This window comes from Anopheles ziemanni, chromosome 2 (assembly GCF_943734765.1).
Source record: "Anopheles ziemanni chromosome 2, idAnoZiCoDA_A2_x.2, whole genome shotgun sequence".
Taxonomy (NCBI): Eukaryota; Metazoa; Arthropoda; class Insecta; order Diptera; family Culicidae; genus Anopheles; species Anopheles ziemanni.
The window spans coordinates 46,954,373-46,973,299 of NC_080705.1; the positions used below are offsets into that span (position 1 = coordinate 46,954,373).

An 18,927-nucleotide genomic window follows, 5' to 3' on the forward strand; every position below is an offset into this window, starting at 1 on the left:
GACCTTTCGAGTAGTCAGTCAGTAAAGAATGAGATAGAAAATGAGTTTAACACAGCTCAGTTCGTAAAATTCAAGTCCTAACTTTTGGGAAATTTCATTCGCCGTGCGTTTCAAAAACCAATCGAAAAATGGGAAATGTTATTTTTTGTTCTTTTGGATTTGTTTTTTTTTTCAATTAATGCTTGGAATTTCTAAATTACGTTTTAAGATTCTTTGAAGGTGGGGAATAACCTAACCTTACCATTTTGTTTTGTTATATGATATTGAAAATAAATTAGCATGAAACTGTCTTCTATTTCTATTTTCTTTTTAATTTAGAAAAATCGCAACGCGCTGCAACGGATATCCTTGGGAATCAGGTTTCATTACTGTACACTGTGGATTGGTAATGAAATTATAATTGTTGCACCTCAGAAACTTGCATTTGCCAACTACTTCAATCGTAATCGTCTGCACAACGGTTAGGAAAAATGCAACTATTTAGTGCCCAAATGGCAGTATCTGCCCTACGCCACGGAAATCGCGCTCGGCTGTGGTCAATTCGTAAGAATGGCTTTGCAAGCCAAGTCGAATATAAGCCAATCCGATCCGTGCTGGTTGCGAATCGAGGTGAAATTGCCATCCGTGTATTTCGTGCCTGCACGGAGCTTGGTATACGCTCTGTGGCAGTTTACTCCGAGCAAGATAAGATGCACATGCACAGACAAAAGGCTGATGAATCGTACATGGTAGGAAAAGGATTGGCACCGGTCGAGGCATATCTTAATATCCCAGAGATCATTCGAGTGTGCAAGGAAAACGATGTCGATGCAGTTCATCCGGGGTAAGTGTGTAAACTAATCGCACAATTAATTTCGTTGTCCATTCATTGCAACCAATTGGGTCATTTGTTTGTTTTTTCTTTTCTAGTTACGGGTTTCTATCGGAGAGATCAGACTTCGCCCAAGCCGTCATCGACGCAGGGTTGCGTTTCATCGGGCCCTCTCCAAAAGTTGTCCAGCAAATGGGTGACAAAGTTGCTGCCCGTAAGGCTGCTATCGAAGCCGGGGTCCCCATCGTTCCCGGCACGGATGGGCCAGTAACTACCAAGGAGGAAGCTGTCGATTTTTGTCGTAAGCATGGGCTGCCGGTAATTTTTAAGGCTGCTTATGGTGGAGGCGGTCGAGGTATGCGTGTTGTTCGCAAAATGGATGAAGTTGAAGACAATTTTATGCGTGCCAGCTCAGAAGCCAAGGCTGCCTTTGGCAACGGAGCCATGTTCATCGAAAAGTTCATCGAGCGGCCACGCCATATAGAAGTGCAACTTCTCGGCGATAAAGCAGGCAATGTAGTCCATCTGTACGAGCGTGATTGTTCGGTACAACGACGCCACCAAAAGGTAGTGGAGATCGCCCCAGCTCCTCGGCTTCCTATAGAGGTGCGCAATAAAATGACAGAGTACGCGGTGCGTTTAGCTCGCCACGTCGGCTACGAAAACGCCGGTACTGTCGAGTTCCTATGCGATGAGTCTGGTAATTTTTACTTTATTGAAGTAAATGCCCGTCTGCAAGTGGAGCACACCGTGACCGAAGAAATCACCGGCATTGATTTGGTCCAATCGCAAATACGTGTAGCGGAAGGTATGACCCTACCCGAACTCGGATATACGCAGGACAACATTAAAACACAAGGTTACGCCATCCAGTGCCGCGTCACGACGGAAGATCCCGCAAACGATTTCCAGCCCAGCACTGGACGATTAGAGGTGTTCCGATCTGGCGAGGGCATGGGCATTCGTTTGGATAGTGCATCCGCATACGCTGGAGCGATTATCTCGCCATACTACGATTCATTGCTGGTGAAGGTTATATCACACGCGTCCGATTTGCAATCGTCTGCGGCAAAAATGAATCGGGCGTTGCGCGAGTTTCGTATTCGTGGTGTAAAAACCAACATTCCATTCTTGCTGAATGTGCTAGAAAACCAAAAGTTCCTCAACGGAGTTCTGGATACGTATTTCATCGACGAACATCCGCAACTTTTCCGATTCGCCAAATCAAAGAATCGTGCCCAAAAGCTGCTTAACTACCTTGGCGAAGTATTGGTCAATGGTCCAACAACACCACTAGCAACAAAGCTGAAGCCTGCCGAAGTACATCCACATGTTCCTCAGTTGCCACTAGGTATGTCAAGTATCTGATATATTTATATATATGTGATATAATCTGTTGTTTTCAAATACTGTTTCTATACTGTGTTTGGTGTATGTTAAATGTGTGTGGTGCTTATGTGTTTTCTTTATTTGACTATTTTTCTTCTTGCTCAATTTTTTTCATCTTTTTTTCAATTGACATTGAAAATGTGTGTCGTGGCTCTAACCACCGTTTTCTGTGTTAATTAATGACTCCATTCGGGTTGATGACAACATCGATGATGACTTCTTCGAATTCAACTAATGCTCGAACGATGGGAAAAATATATAAAAAATAATCTTACAACATTATTTTTGTTGGAAAAAAATGCAACTTTTTCTCGTGGTTTAAAATGCTATTATCGACGCTTAGACCTGTCACCAGAAGCACTGGCCGACGAGGAACAGGGTAAAAGAAAAGGTACTCTCCGTCCCAATAAGAACTAACATGTAATTAGTTAAGTAAACACGCTAAAAATTTCACTGAACATGCTACATATCTTTCATCATCTGGTGACATTTCACAATAAAATCTCAAGTTTTCGGTGATTTCGGGTAATGCTGCCAAATTATTACTAATATAAATTTCATTAAATCCATTAAAACCTAAACAATACCTATACTGCTTTACGATAACGGCTTGGATTGACATATGTTATGTTCCCGGTTGACAGAAATTGACATTGTTGCTGGTACTATGTAGTTCCAGCAAGAGTCCCAGCAATCTGCCATGGAAAAACTTGCTGGTACTACATGACAGCTGCAAAAAATTTGAATTTTTGTCAACCGGGTTATTACTGTTTTCAAAAACAACACCTAATAAATCGTTCCCGGTTGACAGAAATTGACATTGTTGCTGGTACTATGTAGTTCCAGCAAGAGTCCCAGCAATCTGCCATGGAAAAACTTGCTGGTACTACATGACAGCTGCAAAAAATTTGAATTTTTGTCAACCGGGTTGTCTTATATGTTCATCGGCCTTGGCCGATTCAAGGAATACATATATTAAACATAAAAACCAATTAATGTAAATACATCTCATAACATTTAATCAGTTTTCACTGGTTTTACAATAAATTTAAAAACATCAGTTTGTTTATTTATTTATTTATTTATTTATTTATTTATTTATTTATTTATTTATTTATTTATTTATTTATTCATTCAGTTTCATTAAATTTTACAGTACAGTCCAAATAGCGATAAATTTAACTGCTATGTAATTTACATATTTATTCGTGTGGTTTGATGATTGATGTTATAAACCCAATCTACTGTCAAATTTTGAAAACCGCGTATCTCCGAATCCGCGTATGTCGAGTACCGCGTATGTCGGATATCTACTGTACTTGAAAACGATTGAATATGGCGCTTGTGAAATACTATGGAATAACCTAAACCCCACTAGTAGTACGTAATAACAGCGGAATATAATTTCATTTTAAATGGCATGCTGAAGTCGCTTTTTAAGATAATTAATTTTGACCAACATGAGGAACAATTTAACCGTGCGATGTATGTTGTATGTTGTTAGTCACCGCATATTCTCATCAAGTTTCGACAGCAAAATTTAACTTTAATATTATACTTACCGGGGGGCTCTAAAGAAATCGTCTGCTAGTTTAAAACAACACCGTTTCTATAATGACAAAAAGGACACAAGGGATTCGCGCATAGGAAACTTAACTGCTGCATTTTGTATAGAGATATATCCACATACACCTGCTGTTTTTGCATTACTGATAGTCTCGGCATGGCTAATAATAAATTTATTACGAACAGTTACAGAGCCACCACGTGGTTTCAAGCAAATCTTAGAAGAGCAAGGACCGGAGGGCTTTGCCAAAGCAGTTCGCAACCAGAAAAACCTTCTGCTGATGGATACAACGTTTCGTGACGCGCACCAATCCCTTCTGGCAACCAGAGTTAGAACACACGATCTACTAAAGATCTCACCGTTCGTGGCACATAAGTTCAATAATCTGTATTCGCTGGAGAATTGGGGCGGTGCTACCTTCGACGTCGCCCTGCGGTTCTTGCACGAGTGTCCTTGGGAACGGTTGGAGGAAATGCGCAAGCAGATTCCTAACATCCCTTTCCAGATGCTGTTACGCGGTGCTAATGCCGTTGGCTATACGAATTATCCGGACAACGTAGTCTCCAAGTTCTGTGACCTATCGGTAGGTGAATCGTTTAATTATCGTGTAGTATGTGTACCTTGGGTATTAATCGAACCGAATTTGTTTTCTTCAGGTGCAATGCGGTATGGACATTTTCCGAGTGTTTGATTCGCTCAACTATTTGCCAAACTTAATTCTTGGCATGGAGGCGGCCGGTAATGCTGGTGGTGTAGTGGAGGCTGCCATCTCTTACACCGGGGACGTTAGTGATGAAAAAAAGACTAAATATGACTTGAAATACTATACAAATTTGGCCGATGAGTTGGTAAAAGCAGGGACTCACGTGCTTTGTATCAAGGATATGGCTGGATTGTTGAAACCACAGGCGGCACGGTACGTTGAATCTGCTATTTATTGTTAGTAACTTGATTCGTTCTTCACTTTTAACGTGCTTTTCATTGTGATCCAGTTTACTTATAACAGCTATTCGTGAAAAACACCCGGATGTGCCTATCCATATTCATACACACGATACATCAGGTGCTGGGGTAGCTTCTATGCTTGCTTGCGCTGAAGCCGGCGCGGACGTGGTCGATGTAGCCGTGGATTCCATGTCGGGCATGACTTCTCAACCAAGCATGGGAGCGGTTGTTGCTTCATTGCAAGGAACCAGCCTTGACACGGGGCTGGCACTGCCGGACATTAGCGAGTATTCAGCCTACTGGGAGCAAGCGCGTACGCTCTACGCTCCATTTGAGTGTACAACGACGATGAAATCCGGCAATGCCGATGTATATATGAATGAAATCCCCGGAGGACAATACACAAACCTTCAGTTCCAAGCCTATTCGCTTGGACTGGGAGATTTCTTTGAAGACGTAAAGAAGGCCTATCGGGAGGCCAATTTGTTGCTGGGTGACATCATAAAGGTGACTCCATCGTCGAAGGTGGTTGGTGATCTTGCCCAATTCATGGTGCAGAACCATTTATCGGCCGACCAAGTGCTAGAGCGAGCTGAAGAACTATCGTTCCCCAAATCTGTGGTTGAATTTTTGCAAGGCGCCATCGGTACTCCCCATGGAGGATTCCCCGAACCGTTGCGATCGCGTGTACTTAAAGATATGCCCCGCATCGAAGGACGTCCGGGAGCCCAGTTAGCTCCGCTAGATTTTGATGCATTGAAAAAATCCCTCCAGGAATCTCATCCCGATGTTAGCGATCGTGATGTCATGTCAGCGGCGCTTTACCCGCAAGTCACAAACGACTTCCTCAACTTCCGCGATACGTTTGGTCCGGTCGACAAGTTGAACACGCGCGTCTTTCTGACTGGCCCGAAGGTGGGCGAAGAGTTTGAAGTGACCATTGAAAAAGGCAAAACTCTCGGATTTAAAACACTGGCAAGAGCAGAGGACCTCACAGCAAACGGCGAGCGAGAGGTGTTCTTCGAGCTGAACGGTCAACTAAGATCGGTGTTAATCCGCGACAAGGAAGCCGTCAAAGAGCTACACATTCATCCGAAGGCTACCAAGGGTAACAAAGACGAAGTCGGAGCACCCATGCCTGGCTCCGTTATCGGTACGTATATGAATGAACATTTTTTAAAAACATGTGTTTAACTATTTTTAATTTTAAACTATCATGCTGTTGATTGACTCTATTATTTATTACAGAAATCAAAGTTAAAGTCGGTGATCACGTCGAGAAAGGTCAACCTTTGATAGTGCTGTCAGCCATGAAAATGGAAATGGTGGTTCAATCTCCTCGGGCTGGTGTTGTGAAAACACTGGACATTAGCAACGGTATGAAGTTAGAAGGGGAAGATTTGCTGCTTACCTTGGAATAAGCAACATGAAGCCATGGAAGCCATGGAATATGCCTTAGCTGTACTTCTTCCATCTCAATGTTACGTTTTGAAAGTGCCGAAAAACACAATTGGTGGAAACATTATACTCCAACTAGCTTTAACATTACGGAATAAAGTTGTTTTGTTTTCTATCTGGTTTACTGTAATATTTTGATTGATATAAACTGATATTACTGCAATCAATTGGGGTTTGGTTTGACTATTACATTTTTGTTTTAGGAATTTCGGTTGTAGACTTTTGTGACTTCCGTTCTATTTTGGATTTGATCATGGAACATTTCTGAAAAATTCATATAAAAATCTCAAACAAGAACAGTCTAACGGCTAAGGAACTACCCGCTCGACTTATCTTATTTCGAGAGAATCTTTCGAAGAAATTTCTTTATTTCAGTAAGAAAAAAATCTCAAAACCTCAAACAGTCAAAAACTGTTCAGTATCGGTGGAGCTTCGCTGCTACGGGTTCACTTCACTATACTTGATTCGTCAAAGGGTTTGAAAATGCCAACTGATCATAGCGAAGAGGAAATCGGTAGTTAAAAAGACCACTTACTTCTGTGGGTGGAATGCAATGTCCAGGTGATATAAATCAAGAAACTTAAGCAAACAGATCTGTGGCCTACAGTTTGGACCCCCTTAAACTGTTAGAGTTTCGATTTGAGCGTATGGTAAGATACACGTCTACAAACCAATGTCGGGAAATTTTTGTCGGTATTTTTTAAAAACTAGTCCTAGTTTCGGCATCTAAAGATAACTAGTGACCAAAATCAAATATGAAGTTTAATTGTGCTCTTTTTATAAGTTTTAACTCTACGATGAAGTCAGTTGTGTTCAATCACTCTCGAGTAGTAGTAGTTAGTTCTTTCAATTGAATAATACTGATTATTACATTTTATGTGTTTTTATCTCAAAATCAACGACTGGTGGGCTTGAAATCAGTAAAAGAAAAATCGAACCTAGAGATCTCTATATAATGATACCAACCATACTTTCAAGGCATGGTAGTTTTTTTTAACACCGTGCATTATCGCGATCCTAGGGGCAGATTCATCTGGTTGCGTGGTACCATATATAACCTTAGACCGGCCTTACAACCGAACCAAGAGTTCGGAGACCGGTTGTTTCGGATATCCAGTTGAGATAGTTAACAGTACGAATATACCCGGACGGATCGCCAGTACTGCATCCACGGCTGGACACGAAGGAGACGATTCCGATTTGTATCCAGCTTCCCCCGTTGTGCTGCATTACCATCGGGCCACCGGAGTCGCCCTGGCAAACATTTTGATTCGAGCGTTCCCATCCAATAGCACAGAGTGTCGTGTTACGTATAATGGAGGAGCCGTACACGTTGGAACATTCCGTGTTGGAAATTATACGCATGTGCTCGAATTTCAATATGGTGGAAATAGATTGAACTGCTATTTGGGTAAAGAATAGTAGGTAGTACACAGCTTGATACTATTATTGTGCGTATAGCTAGTGTCTTACCATCGGATGTGCGTCCAAATCCAGATACAATCACTTTCCGACCAAGGAACGTCTCAACGGGAGATATGTTGACTGGAAGCTTGATTGGGAAAATTTCTAAGCTGTAAGGTACGACCGAGGGTAGCCGTATGAGTGCGACGTCGTTGGTCAGCTTCCATGGATCGAACTCAGGATGCACATACTTGGTCACAGTGGACATAGTTAACCTGGCCATATTCAAGTGGATCGAACCAAGGCCGATTTGGAACACATTGTAGTCATTAGTACAATGGGCCGCCGTAAGAACCCACCGGGCGTCAATCAGTGAACCACCACAGACGGTTACGCTCCGTCCAAGTGCTGCCCGAATCGACACTTGCCAAGGAAACTGACCTTGTTGAGCCACCTGGCCGTTCACGATTTTCGACATCGATCCCGGCCACGCTAATGGATCCGGAAGAACCTGGTGCCTGGGAATGGGAATGGCAGCGAACTGTTCTTGAAAGTCTTGATAGAACTATCCTTTTTGCGAACGTTACTAGGAACGCCAGCGTTGTTACCCGTACCTGTCCCGCACCCATCACCTCACTGAACATGGTTACACAAACACAGAATATCACAAGGGCCACTGAGGCTGGAGGTGGCCAACGATACTGCTCCAACGCCGGACGAGGTGGTGGTTCGGTCCAGTGTGTCACTTGACATAGGAACATTCTGTGTTCGGAATCAGGGAATGGATGTCGTTAGCACTAGTGGGTGCTCCGGTGATACACCTGATACTGTCTTTATGGAGAGAAAATGGTGCAGCTCTTGATAGAACTGTCTTATATCTCTCGAGGTCGGAAGTGGACAACCAACTCGATTAGATCGACAACGCTCCGCCCTGACACTAAAGAACTGCAAGTGGAAAAGGTTGTCGCAACAGCAATCAGAGGGTCTACGCGTGATGGTATCTCTTGTGACAGACAGTGGAATACACTCATCTGGAGGTTTCGAATATACTGCTGTTTTGCAGACTCGGTTTGTTTTGCATTTCCAAAAGCTCCAAAAACGTTTACGTAACGGGTGGAACAGGGAACTTGAAACCTTATAAAATGCGTCATCAGTCATCGTCCCAGTCTTAGTCACAATACGACGACGACGTATTGTACCGCCATCGGCTTGGATAATTCCGTTTAGGAAAATCACTTGATTTGGACATGAGTACAATTATAGAATTTCTGCTCTTACATTTCTTTCCCACGGCACGGTGTTCACTGTTGATAAAATGTGGCTTACCTGTTTTCTTTACACTTATTTCAAATGCCGTTTGAAAAATGTAATTATCATTATTAGACAAACAGTTGCAAAGCGCTAAAAGCAGTCAAATTTAAGTAGTTGGTATGATTACATATGACACCATTGCGAACATAATTAATGTTAAAAACCGGGTAGTTTGCCCACACCGTAACCCAGGCACATCAACACATACCCTGTGCTTCAATTATGACAAAACATCCCGTTAAGGGGATAATAATGTTTGACAAAAAAATCATAAAAGTGTTGTCCTACTAAGGATTCCAATGCTCTAGAAAAAATGTACAAGCGCAACTCTTTTTAAGAAGATTCTTCTAACCATGGAGAGCCATTTATCTCAACTTGAAAGAGTCAAAATATCCAATCCAACTACTCTTCTACTACCCCGGTCGTAGGAAAGTCGCATGCGCAGTCAGTATACGTGAGGATGACAACGTTGTTTTTTTTATAAAATCCGGTATCGTGGACTATATCACTAAAGCTTGGAAGAAGGACGTCATTCATGAACAAGAACAAGAAGGGTGAAGAAATGTAACATTAGCAGCTTGTATAGAATAGCATGTCGTATGGACTACCGAAAGCACTATTTCCCTGTGCACCATCGTTTTATTTCGATTTCAGGAGGAGGAAGTGATAAAAAATAACAGACTGGTACAATTTCCAGGCGTGATCTATACCATGGTGGCCAATCTATACCATGCTGCCAGAACTATTCGGTCGGTAATGTATCTCGTATAGATGCATTTTAACTTTTATTTATTTTTCAATTTGAGGATAAGTAGCGAGAAAACGGAACAAACTTAGACCATCATAGTACACTACTATGCGTTATCCAACGCGCACCAGTATTATCCCGAATCTATTGACGATAATCTGATGCACGCGGGTAGCCAGCAGGATTAAACTATGCGTTATCCAACGTGAATGCATTACACACCAGTATTATCTCGAATCCATTGACGATAAGCTGATACACGCGTGTAGCCTGTCGGATTGATGGAATCGCAGGAATGAGTTAAGAGCGATGCAACGCCAACCAGTGTTTCTACTCGTCGCTCAGAAACGACTAAGCCCGCCCCAAGATCTCCGTTGCACACGTTAGAACGTTGAAGGGTATCTTCGGCGCAGAAATGATTAGGTAAAGTGATCTGATAAATACCGACGCAACGAGAATCTCCAATAACGCGCTGATATCCAACCTTCAAGAAGTCGGAACGGACTTGGCCTGCGGAAATCATAGAACATAAACGAGATGATTGAGACTACAAAATAGAGTTCCAAGGTTTACTCACCATTGACGACGTTGAATCCAAAACCAACTACCATGCCCTCCTCATTCTCATACGGTAGAGTACGGCCCTGGAGTGGTAGCTGTATGGGTTGAACTAATGCGGTAAATACAACCGGCGATGGAAGTATGATGAATCCGATGTCATTAGCTCGGTTAGCCATGTTGAAAGATGGATGAGCGATAGCCTGAGTCGAGACCTGGGTCGTAAGTTGCCCGTAGACAGTACTTCCTAGTCCCACTTCCCAGCGTACGAAGCCAGCAATGTTTTGGGCTGCCGTTAGAACGTGACGGTCGGAAATCAAAGACCCTCCTCCAAAGAAACCGGAATTGCCCGAGTTAAGGTAGAGCACGTGCGCGTTGTATGGGGCGTTGGCAGCATTAAGTCCATTAACGATCCGCGAATTTCCGTTGGGTGGAATCTAAAAACAAAATTAACTCATTTGGTTAGCGTAAAGAACTCCTGACTGTATTTATTCACCCACTTCTATCGTTGCCACGCTGCATATCAAAGCAGCGATGAAAAATCCGATAAAACTCATCATAATGATCTTGTTGTTCTGGACACTTGCTCCCGAACTCATAGCGAACAACTGAATCCAGTGCCTTATATCTTATATATATATATAGATATACTGGCACTTGATAGCCTTTCAGTGTCGATCGTTTTGGTTTATCGTGCGATAAGTGTGATCGAAACGTCTTGCATCGAATCTTCTGTTTATCAATCATGTTTCCAGCCAGGTTTTTGCCATTTAGTCATCGTTTGTGATGGGCTGGGGAACATCGAAAAGCGATCAATCACAATGTTACTTGACATCTGAAACCCATAGCTGCGTTGTATAAAGTTGTCGAAATGATGATAGAGGTTTCCTGAATGAATCCGGGCTAGAACGATAGCACATTTCTTTTTGGTAGCATTTTGATCTTTAGTTGATTGCATAATGAAAGCGATTAGTAACCACTACCTTACGATTAGGAATTGTTGTAGAATGGTTGATAATTTTTCGTAACTTAAAAAGGATCAGATGATTGGAAATTAAAAAATGTGCATTTCCAAATTGGTAAGAACCCAAATGAAGCCCCCCGCCCCCCACTTAACTGAAATTACTGTCATTGCTACACCATTTGTGAACGGAGACAGGATGTACAACATGAACTCGCTCATGCGTTACTGGCATGAGCTTATGAAAATTCGCAACGCTACGCATCCAACCGTCGGGTGCAGTATGCCCAGCTACACGAACCGCGAACTCCAAGCGCAAACTCAAAAACCGTATAAGTTTACGTCAAAATCTTTGCGGTTCGTGTAGCCGCGTTTTGCGGTACCAATGCTGTCGCCAGTGCAAGCGCAAAGTTTCTGACAGTCTATGCACGCGTCATTCTCTGCTGTTGAAGTGTGGCTAACTCCCCTATCGCGGCCCAATCTGCAAGGTTTGGCTTAAAAGACTGATTGCCTCAATTTACGATGCAGGGTTGAGGAGTTTGAATGGTTTTTACTGCACTTGGTTTCTGCTTGTGTCCGTGTAGTTACATACTGTCAAGCGGGATTAAAGTGCATTTCGTGCGATTTTCAATCTGGTTTTGAAGGTTCTTATTTTTCTTCCTTGCATTGTATTTCTGTCACAGCAAAATACGCACGATACGAATCGTAAACATTTGGTTGTTTATTCCGTGCAGCCGACTATCGTAGCATCACAGATTTTAAATCATTCAATCGATACAATGAACGAAAAGGGTGAAAAATTTCATCACAGTGAAGAAAACAACAACTTGCAAGAAGGTTTGGCAACAGCAGACGACACAGCTGAGGTAGAGGAAATGTTCGGATCATTGTTTGGAAGATTAACTCAACGCAGTGATCCCGCTTTCATCTTCAGACATAATTGCTTGTATAACAATCTGTGCATTTTTTGTTTACCATCAGGGGAATCTTTGAAAGATCCGGGCGCGACTCCGAATGCCGACCAAAACACCTGACGGGCGCTACCCGTTTCATCACTGGTCGTTACCGCGAGCTTTGAGCCAGTGGTTGGGGCATGGCTCATTGAAAAGCATTGACGCCGAAAGGCACTTGGGCTCTCCCTCCTGTCTGGCCACATCAGCTGCGCGACATCTGTGCCGGGTGGCACCTACAGGACGACCTACCGCCGGTTAGCGGCCCGACGTCGAGGCCTCCGAGACGGCCGCTTCCTCCGCCACCGTCAGAGGGCTGCGGCTAGTCTCGTCGGCTGTCACTTCCCCATCCAGCGTGACTGTTCCTACTTCTGGAACGGGTGGTGGTGCAGTAGCCCGCCTCCTCGTTCCTCGGTTCGGCTACGGTCCTCGGGATCGGCGCGAGTTGCTACCATAGACAACTCCTTCCGTCGCGGGGGCGAATTCCGGCATCGATCAGCCTGGCTGCTGCGGCTCGTAGGACGATGGCTAGTGCTGCTGCTATCGTCAACGCTACAGACAACAATGTGTGCTTGACCAAGACATCCGGTAAGGTTCAAGCTGTGTGTTTGAGCTAGTTTTAAATTCAAAAAGCGGTATTCACATAATGGATCTCTCCGGAGGAGCTACAAACATACACAGTGATAGACCGTGGCTCAGGTCGCAACAAAAAATTTTGCCAACCATCCACTCCAGCAGGAGGACATTTTGGACAACGGACTGAAAGATATGCATAATGAAAATGTAGCAATTGTGTTTTTGTATTACTGGATTGAAAACAAATAAAAAACCTGGCTGTTGGAAGGCTGTTCGAAAGTATTGGAATTAGCCTCATTTCGGCATTATCATTTTTATGTGATTAATCATATCAGAAGATTAAGTATTATTAAACACCTTTCTTACGATACATTTATTGTTTTGTAGTCGTGCGAGCGTTTGGAATATGTATTTAAAAAATACATACTCAGAATAAAAAACTTGTAACAAAATGTTCTACATATTGAATTGCATGCACTTGCTCCATTTATATATGACAACTGACTAAACAGAATTGTCCAATCGAATGGTCTAGTGGTTAGGAGAGCTGAACATGAAATATGCAGTCGATGGTTTGATACACATGCAGGTATGTAATAAAAATTTACTAATACATATATGAAAATCTACATGCTTTCAGAAAAGAAAACTCTACAACATAACGTAGCAGTCAGAGCAATGACGAAGGACAGCGACGTGGGTGTTCGAAAAAAGGAGGGACAATTTTTTATTTCGAATTTTCGAAATCCCCATTTTTTGACATATGCGGTCTTTTAACCGTGTTATTTAGTCATCTTTTAATGGTCTTTTTAACAATTAAAAGACCACTAAAAGACGTCTTTTAATGTGACGTTTGCAGCTTGGGGGGTCATCGAGTTGAGTACCCAAAACTTGCATCAACGCAACAGGCAACGCAACAGGCGTATTGTGCCTACCCAACTAACAATTGACAAGCATCTTTGGAACATTCTGTCTGATCTTTAGAACGTTTTTCCACCTTCCAATAAACCGCTACATTAGGAAGTGTAACCCAGCCGTTTGAGTTTTGACAACTCATGGAGGCGGCCATTTTTACCGACGGTCAAACCCGGTGAAAAAGTATAGCGATATGAAATAAAAAAAAACGGTGAATTTAAAATAGTTTGTAGTTCCACTTGACGATCTTGCATCTCCCACTCTTTGGGATCAGCAGCTGTATTTCCACCGGTCTCGCTTGTCATTTAGTTGCAACTATTATTGTCCAACCTATTAGAGGGGAATATGGATCATTTGGTTCAAATCTTTTTATAACTACCCAAGGAGCGCCAAATTGACGTTTCGACCCGAACCCATGAAAGTTCCATACAAAAAAAACCCCTCCACGACGGGAGAGCTACCCCGCAACCACTCCGCCACCGTTTGACATACCACTCACTACCTAATGACAATCCAAATGCTGTCTGCTCTGTCGTTCCGTCCTTTTCTCTCGCGTTATGTTGCCAACAGCATAGACTTGTGTGTGAGCAACAGCCCGTTGAGGAATTGTTTACATTTTGAAACAAACGGTCGTGCAGTGTGTTGTAAAAGCTTGGTGTCTATTTTGTACAAGAAATCTCTTGAAAATGTGGCGGAAACCCGAATTAAAATGTTTGCGAAAGAGTGGCGAATCGAATATCGATAACAACGAAACGCTCTGGAGCGTGGATATGATCTTGGACCTTATGAAAAAGCTAAGGCAGTAAGCTTACCTAAAAGTGCAAGAACATTATTGGGAACCAACCGTAAGCCATCGATCGAGATATTGGAAATAAGTGGCGGCCAGTATTGGTATCATATCGGGTGCATTTTTGAAGCATTATAATTGTGGGTGTAAATAACTAATTTTTATTTTTTTGTTTTTTAGTATTGCTACACTTATTCAGGGCAACATATATCAATGGATGGATTACCATTTCATAAAATTGGCATCATGGAGTTTTGCCCAATATTATGTAATATCCATGAGATGCCGAAAGTACCAGTGATGACGAGAACTATTTTCTATTGTAGGAGGAAGCCGACGAACGTTGAGGAATCTTTACGTCTCATGGTCACGGAGATGAACAACCTCGGAATATGGAGTAAACATCAACTGGAAACATGTGTCGATACATCTAAGGGCCATTATTGCAGACACTTCAGCAAGAGCATTTATAACAGGTTGACTACAAAACTTATCGGCAGACAATTTCACATGTATTTAATTTTCAGAGGTGTAGTAGGACATGCTCGTTATAACAGTTGCCAGAAATGTACCGTCGTAGCACCATTGTATTTTCTGGGACACAAGCAACACAATGAACTGATGGAGGATTCAGGCAAGGTGCCTATCCAGAACACCAAAGAACGATGACACCTCTTTAAGATTTTAATTTTTTTACATACTCCAGGATGTCGTGGTAGCGGATCGTTTGCATCTTATCGATCTTAGCATCATGAAGCGACTGCTGGCTGGCGAAACGAAACACTGGGAAAGATAAAATGGGAATCAAACTCAATGTAAAGCAAGCCTTGCAGACGACAAAACTCATGCAACTAATGAAAGAAGAGTTGTTCTCTGATTCACTTGCCAGAAATCGATGGCTGAGATGCTGGTATGATATGTAATGGTTGTGAAGGTTGCGTTTGAAAGCTCCTGATAAAAATGATACACAGTAGTTGTCTTATAAATTGCAAAAATAAAAAGTCATATCTTTGTAACGTGATTTCAATAATTACCGTGATTTGTCGATGCTGGTGGAATTTGAAAAGGTACACTGTGACGATGGAATGTCCAGAGCCGGTTTTCAGTTGTTTCGGTGGGTTTCTCATTGATTGTCCCGGTGGATGTCGTAGCATGAATACTTCCACACTAAACACTTTATTGGCGGGTGTTTTCTGACCAAAACATGCTGCAGTCACCGTCAATTAAGTGCTAAAATCTAAAAAAACAGCACAATGGAAAAATCAAACACATTATTAAATTGCTCAAACTTCGTCGAATTTTTCAACTCCAACCTCTAGTTTCATAATTTTATACTACCCACCTTATTTCGAGCGAGTGCAATTTTGAGAAAATGTATCCATCGTTACGTAAAATAAAACAGACAATCAACAAGACACTTTCCAACATCGCCGATAGATCAACCGGTCTGCGCATCGTATGGTATGTATAACGATAAGTGTTCAATCCTCACTAACCAAACAATAAAAATTTCTCTTCAACAGCTACCACCAATGTAATCACGACCACTGTTAACCACGACCGCGACAATAAAAAAAAAGAAAGAATATCGAATCAAGTGTGCATTACATGAAGAGGCTAGGAAAGGGAAGAGGAAAGATAACGGAATGAGGAGGGAAAACAGACCTAGAGAGGATATTATTTTTGAACCTAGATGGATAATTTTTTTCGAACCCACCATTTTGAATTTGAACCCACCATAAAGTTTGAATCTGACAGCTCGTCAACATCGCCGTCAAATCGGGTCGAAATTTACTGCGCATCGTGCCCTGGACCGACCCGTTTTCGACGCGAAAACGGGTCGGACCAGGCGCCGGAAATATTTCAAAAATCCCCTTGGGTAGTATTGTTACTTACTTGTGTTGGTGTTTGCTGCTTCTGAGGCTCGAACTGCTTGGGACAAGAAGAGGTATGTTGTTGTCGCCCAGTCTCCCGAACACGTGCTTTTTCGACAAGCTTGTCGGCCGGGTTTTATGAAAAGCTCGGCGGCCGAAAAATCCGGCGTAGGCGGCCGAAAAAGGTGTCGGTTTTCAAGCGCTTCGGCGTGTCCCTTTAAAAAAGTTCTTGTAAGAAGCCAAAAAGTTGATTCTTTTGGCAACGTTGCCACTTTTACGTGTGGGTTGCTCGCCCTGTGTGTTTGCCTCGCGTATTATTTCTCCGATACACGTATTTTTGCTTCTCTTCCAACAGTCTTGACTCTGCATTGCTAGGGAATAGACGTGCTCTAAGTTCACTCGCGAATCATGCGTCGTGGTTATGGTGCGCTGTTGGATCCAACGCTCGACTCAAGTCTCGATGTTCCGTTCAATGCCATGCCTGGGATCTGAAAGTAAATAGTCGGTAATGTCTGGGCTATTCCTTGCCACGAAAACGGACACGTTATACATCAAATATTAATCGATGCTATGTGATGTGCCGTTCGCTTCGTGAACGCATTGCGAATGAAGAACGTTCATTCTTTAATGTGTTTTGACCACTATGAATTGAGGAACGTACATTTTCCACAAAATAGGGGTTTTTTTGACCGACATATTTTTATTTGAAAAATCGTTTGCGCATCATCTCGTAACTTTCTGATGCCGATGGCTCATCAGGGACCTTATGAAGATGATTTAAGGTCCTTACACACGAACGGTAGCTGGAACGATCTTGCGGTCTTCCACAAAATGTTAGTTCGGAACAATACGAAAGTTTTTACTCGTACAGGACGGCTCTAATCCCGTTCTTTCCACCTTGAATCCGCTCAAAAGTTAAAATGTATATCTAACTAAAATTAAAATATCCGAGCATGTTATATATTATGGATTTATGGTTCATCGATCTGCAACAGAATTACAACTAGCAAAAAGATAACAAATTAGAGCAAAACCTAAATGATGGACATCCAGAAGTGCATGAAGCATAGAAAATAACATACGCTTATGGACGCGGTGCGTGGGGACGCAGCGTGTGTGAGTGGGGCGCGGTGCAAGTTCTACGCGTTGAAACGCACACGCTCTCAGCTCGCCGTGCACCGCACACACTCTCATCGCGTGTTCTCTACCCACGTACGAGTGGAAGCAAGAGCGAATGCGAGATTAGAGCGAGAGATCCGAGCCAGTGGCCGAAAATTTTAGGCTGGGCGGCTCACCAAATCACATGAGCCACGCTCCGCTTCGACGATTGGTAGCTTAAATGCCAATATCTATCAACAAACATTTTCAACAGGTGATGGCTGACCACAGTTATTCCTTGGCACAACGAAAAGCACCAGTCGGCTGTAAAAGTAGCCGCAATGTATCTGTATGTATCTGTACGCTGATGTACTGCTTTTGCTTTGATTCACTATGTGCTGCCACCAAACGATTAAGTATTTCTTTTTGATCATGGTTTTCCAGGTGCGTCTTGTGGACCAACATTTGGATGCTTGCTATGGGTATTTCCGTGGAGATTCATGTCGGCGCATCACTTGGTGAAACATCGTTTTCATTGTGTGTTTCATTGATTTGGCTAATTTTCGAACCGAATGGTGCTTTTCGTTATTCCATGGTCAGTCATCACCTGTTGAAAAAGCTTCATGATATGATATTGTTTTTTTGTCAAGATAGGTTTTGTGATTTCCATTTTGTTTATTTGTTCCTCTAGGGTTTATGTATACAAATAATCGATATTTCTTTTATCTGTAAAATTATTTCAGTGTTGAATTAAAATTAAAATGTATAGATGTCGTTATGGAACGAAAACTCAATATTTTGTATTTAATGTGAGTGTTGGATGCACATATATGTTACATGTTTATATTATTCTTTCGATAGATTGATCATTTCTTAAACTTACTCCACCAATGTATGAGATAAACGTACAAATAGATGTTGACCCTCCTCATCTGCTTGGGTGACCGCTAGCTAGTAGCTTATTTCCCTGGTATCTTGTATGTTGGTTCCACTCAGTGAGGCAAACAAACCGGGGCAAACATTTGGGCCAGTAGGTTCAAATGGAGTAACGATCGCCCTTTAAAAACTAATGTGTGCGAATTCGGATTATATTCGCCTTCGGTAGTACACTAACAACTTTCATGTTTCCCATTGAAGTTTGTCACAGCTGAAAACGGACGTAACAAAGATGAGTAAAGTAACAATTAGAGAGAAAAAAAGTCTTACTTTTAATAAATGCTCGTGCCAGAGCAGCAGCTATAATTGCACGAACTTTTGTTTCATGTTGCATTTCGTTGATGATGGCTCCGTAATCCAAAAGGTCGTTAAGCTCCTGCACACATGCCTTAGAAACTCTTCGACCCTTAGCGGCTTCGTCGAGCCGCTGAAGACTGCCACCGAGGCTCATGGATGTTCATAAGAATCTGTCTGTGTAGTGGCAACCCATCGATAGTTAAATTTAGAGACATCGAAGCAGGTAAAGTCACATTGCTAGAAATAAATAATAATTCAACATCACGATACGTGTATTTGCCCATTCGACTAATATTTCAATCATCTTACCTGAATCGTTTGGACAAACTAAACAGCATGTCC

The 18,927-nt window shown here is 42.4% G+C and overlaps 3 protein-coding genes across 4 annotated transcripts; 1 reads left to right on the forward strand and 2 right to left on the reverse strand.

Moving 5' to 3' along the window:
- Positions 1–382: 382 nt before the first annotated feature.
- LOC131282206 (pyruvate carboxylase, mitochondrial) lies at positions 383–6,294 on the forward strand. 2 transcript variants are annotated; one of them, XM_058311616.1, is made up of 7 exons: positions 383–823; positions 910–2,162; positions 2,544–2,591; positions 3,953–4,350; positions 4,424–4,683; positions 4,760–5,865; positions 5,961–6,294. In XM_058311616.1, exons 1-7 carry the CDS (start codon positions 471–473, stop codon positions 6,131–6,133), a joined length of 3,591 nt encoding a protein of 1,196 aa, XP_058167599.1. In that variant the 5' UTR covers positions 383–470; the 3' UTR covers positions 6,134–6,294. The 2 variants fall into 2 exon arrangements, with proteins under 2 accessions (XP_058167599.1, XP_058167600.1); XM_058311617.1 differs by lacking the exon at positions 2,544–2,591.
- Positions 6,295–7,229: 935 nt separating this feature from the next.
- LOC131293671 (chymotrypsin BI-like) lies at positions 7,230–8,052 on the reverse strand. Its single transcript, XM_058321747.1, has 2 exons — positions 7,644–8,052; positions 7,230–7,573 (listed from the first exon to the last, which is right to left on the reverse strand). The coding sequence occupies exons 1-2, from the start codon at positions 8,050–8,052 to the stop codon at positions 7,230–7,232; spliced, it is 753 nt and encodes a 250-aa protein (XP_058177730.1).
- A 1,795-nt stretch (positions 8,053–9,847) lies between these two features.
- Positions 9,848–10,790, reverse strand: LOC131293672 (collagenase-like). Its single transcript, XM_058321748.1, has 3 exons — positions 10,692–10,790; positions 10,211–10,628; positions 9,848–10,143 (listed from the first exon to the last, which is right to left on the reverse strand). Exons 1-3 carry the CDS (start codon positions 10,788–10,790, stop codon positions 9,848–9,850), a joined length of 813 nt encoding a protein of 270 aa, XP_058177731.1.
- Positions 10,791–18,927: the final 8,137 nt, after the last annotated feature.

Excerpts from the sequence above, each read along its gene's own strand:
- LOC131282206 (XM_058311616.1), top strand. The coding sequence starts at position 471 with ATGCAACTATTTAGTGCCCAAATGGCAGTATCTGCCCTACGCCACGGA. Across the intron at positions 824-909 it reads GTCGATGCAGTTCATCCGGG|TTACGGGTTTCTATCGGAGA; the intron begins GTAAGTGTGTAA and ends TTTCTTTTCTAG. Across the intron at positions 2,592-3,952 it reads GGAACAGGGTAAAAGAAAAG|TTACAGAGCCACCACGTGGT; the intron begins GTACTCTCCGTC and ends TATTACGAACAG.
- LOC131293671 (XM_058321747.1), bottom strand. The coding sequence starts at position 8,052 with ATGTCGAAAATCGTGAACGGCCAGGTGGCTCAACAAGGTCAGTTTCCT. Across the intron at positions 7,574-7,643 it reads ATTTGGACGCACATCCGATG|CAGTTCAATCTATTTCCACC; the intron begins GTAAGACACTAG and ends TTACCCAAATAG.
- LOC131293672 (XM_058321748.1), bottom strand. The coding sequence starts at position 10,790 with ATGAGTTCGGGAGCAAGTGTCCAGAACAACAAGATCATTATGATGAGT. Across the intron at positions 10,629-10,691 it reads GCAGCGTGGCAACGATAGAA|ATTCCACCCAACGGAAATTC; the intron begins GTGGGTGAATAA and ends TTTTGTTTTTAG. Across the intron at positions 10,144-10,210 it reads TGGATTCAACGTCGTCAATG|GCCAAGTCCGTTCCGACTTC; the intron begins GTGAGTAAACCT and ends TGATTTCCGCAG.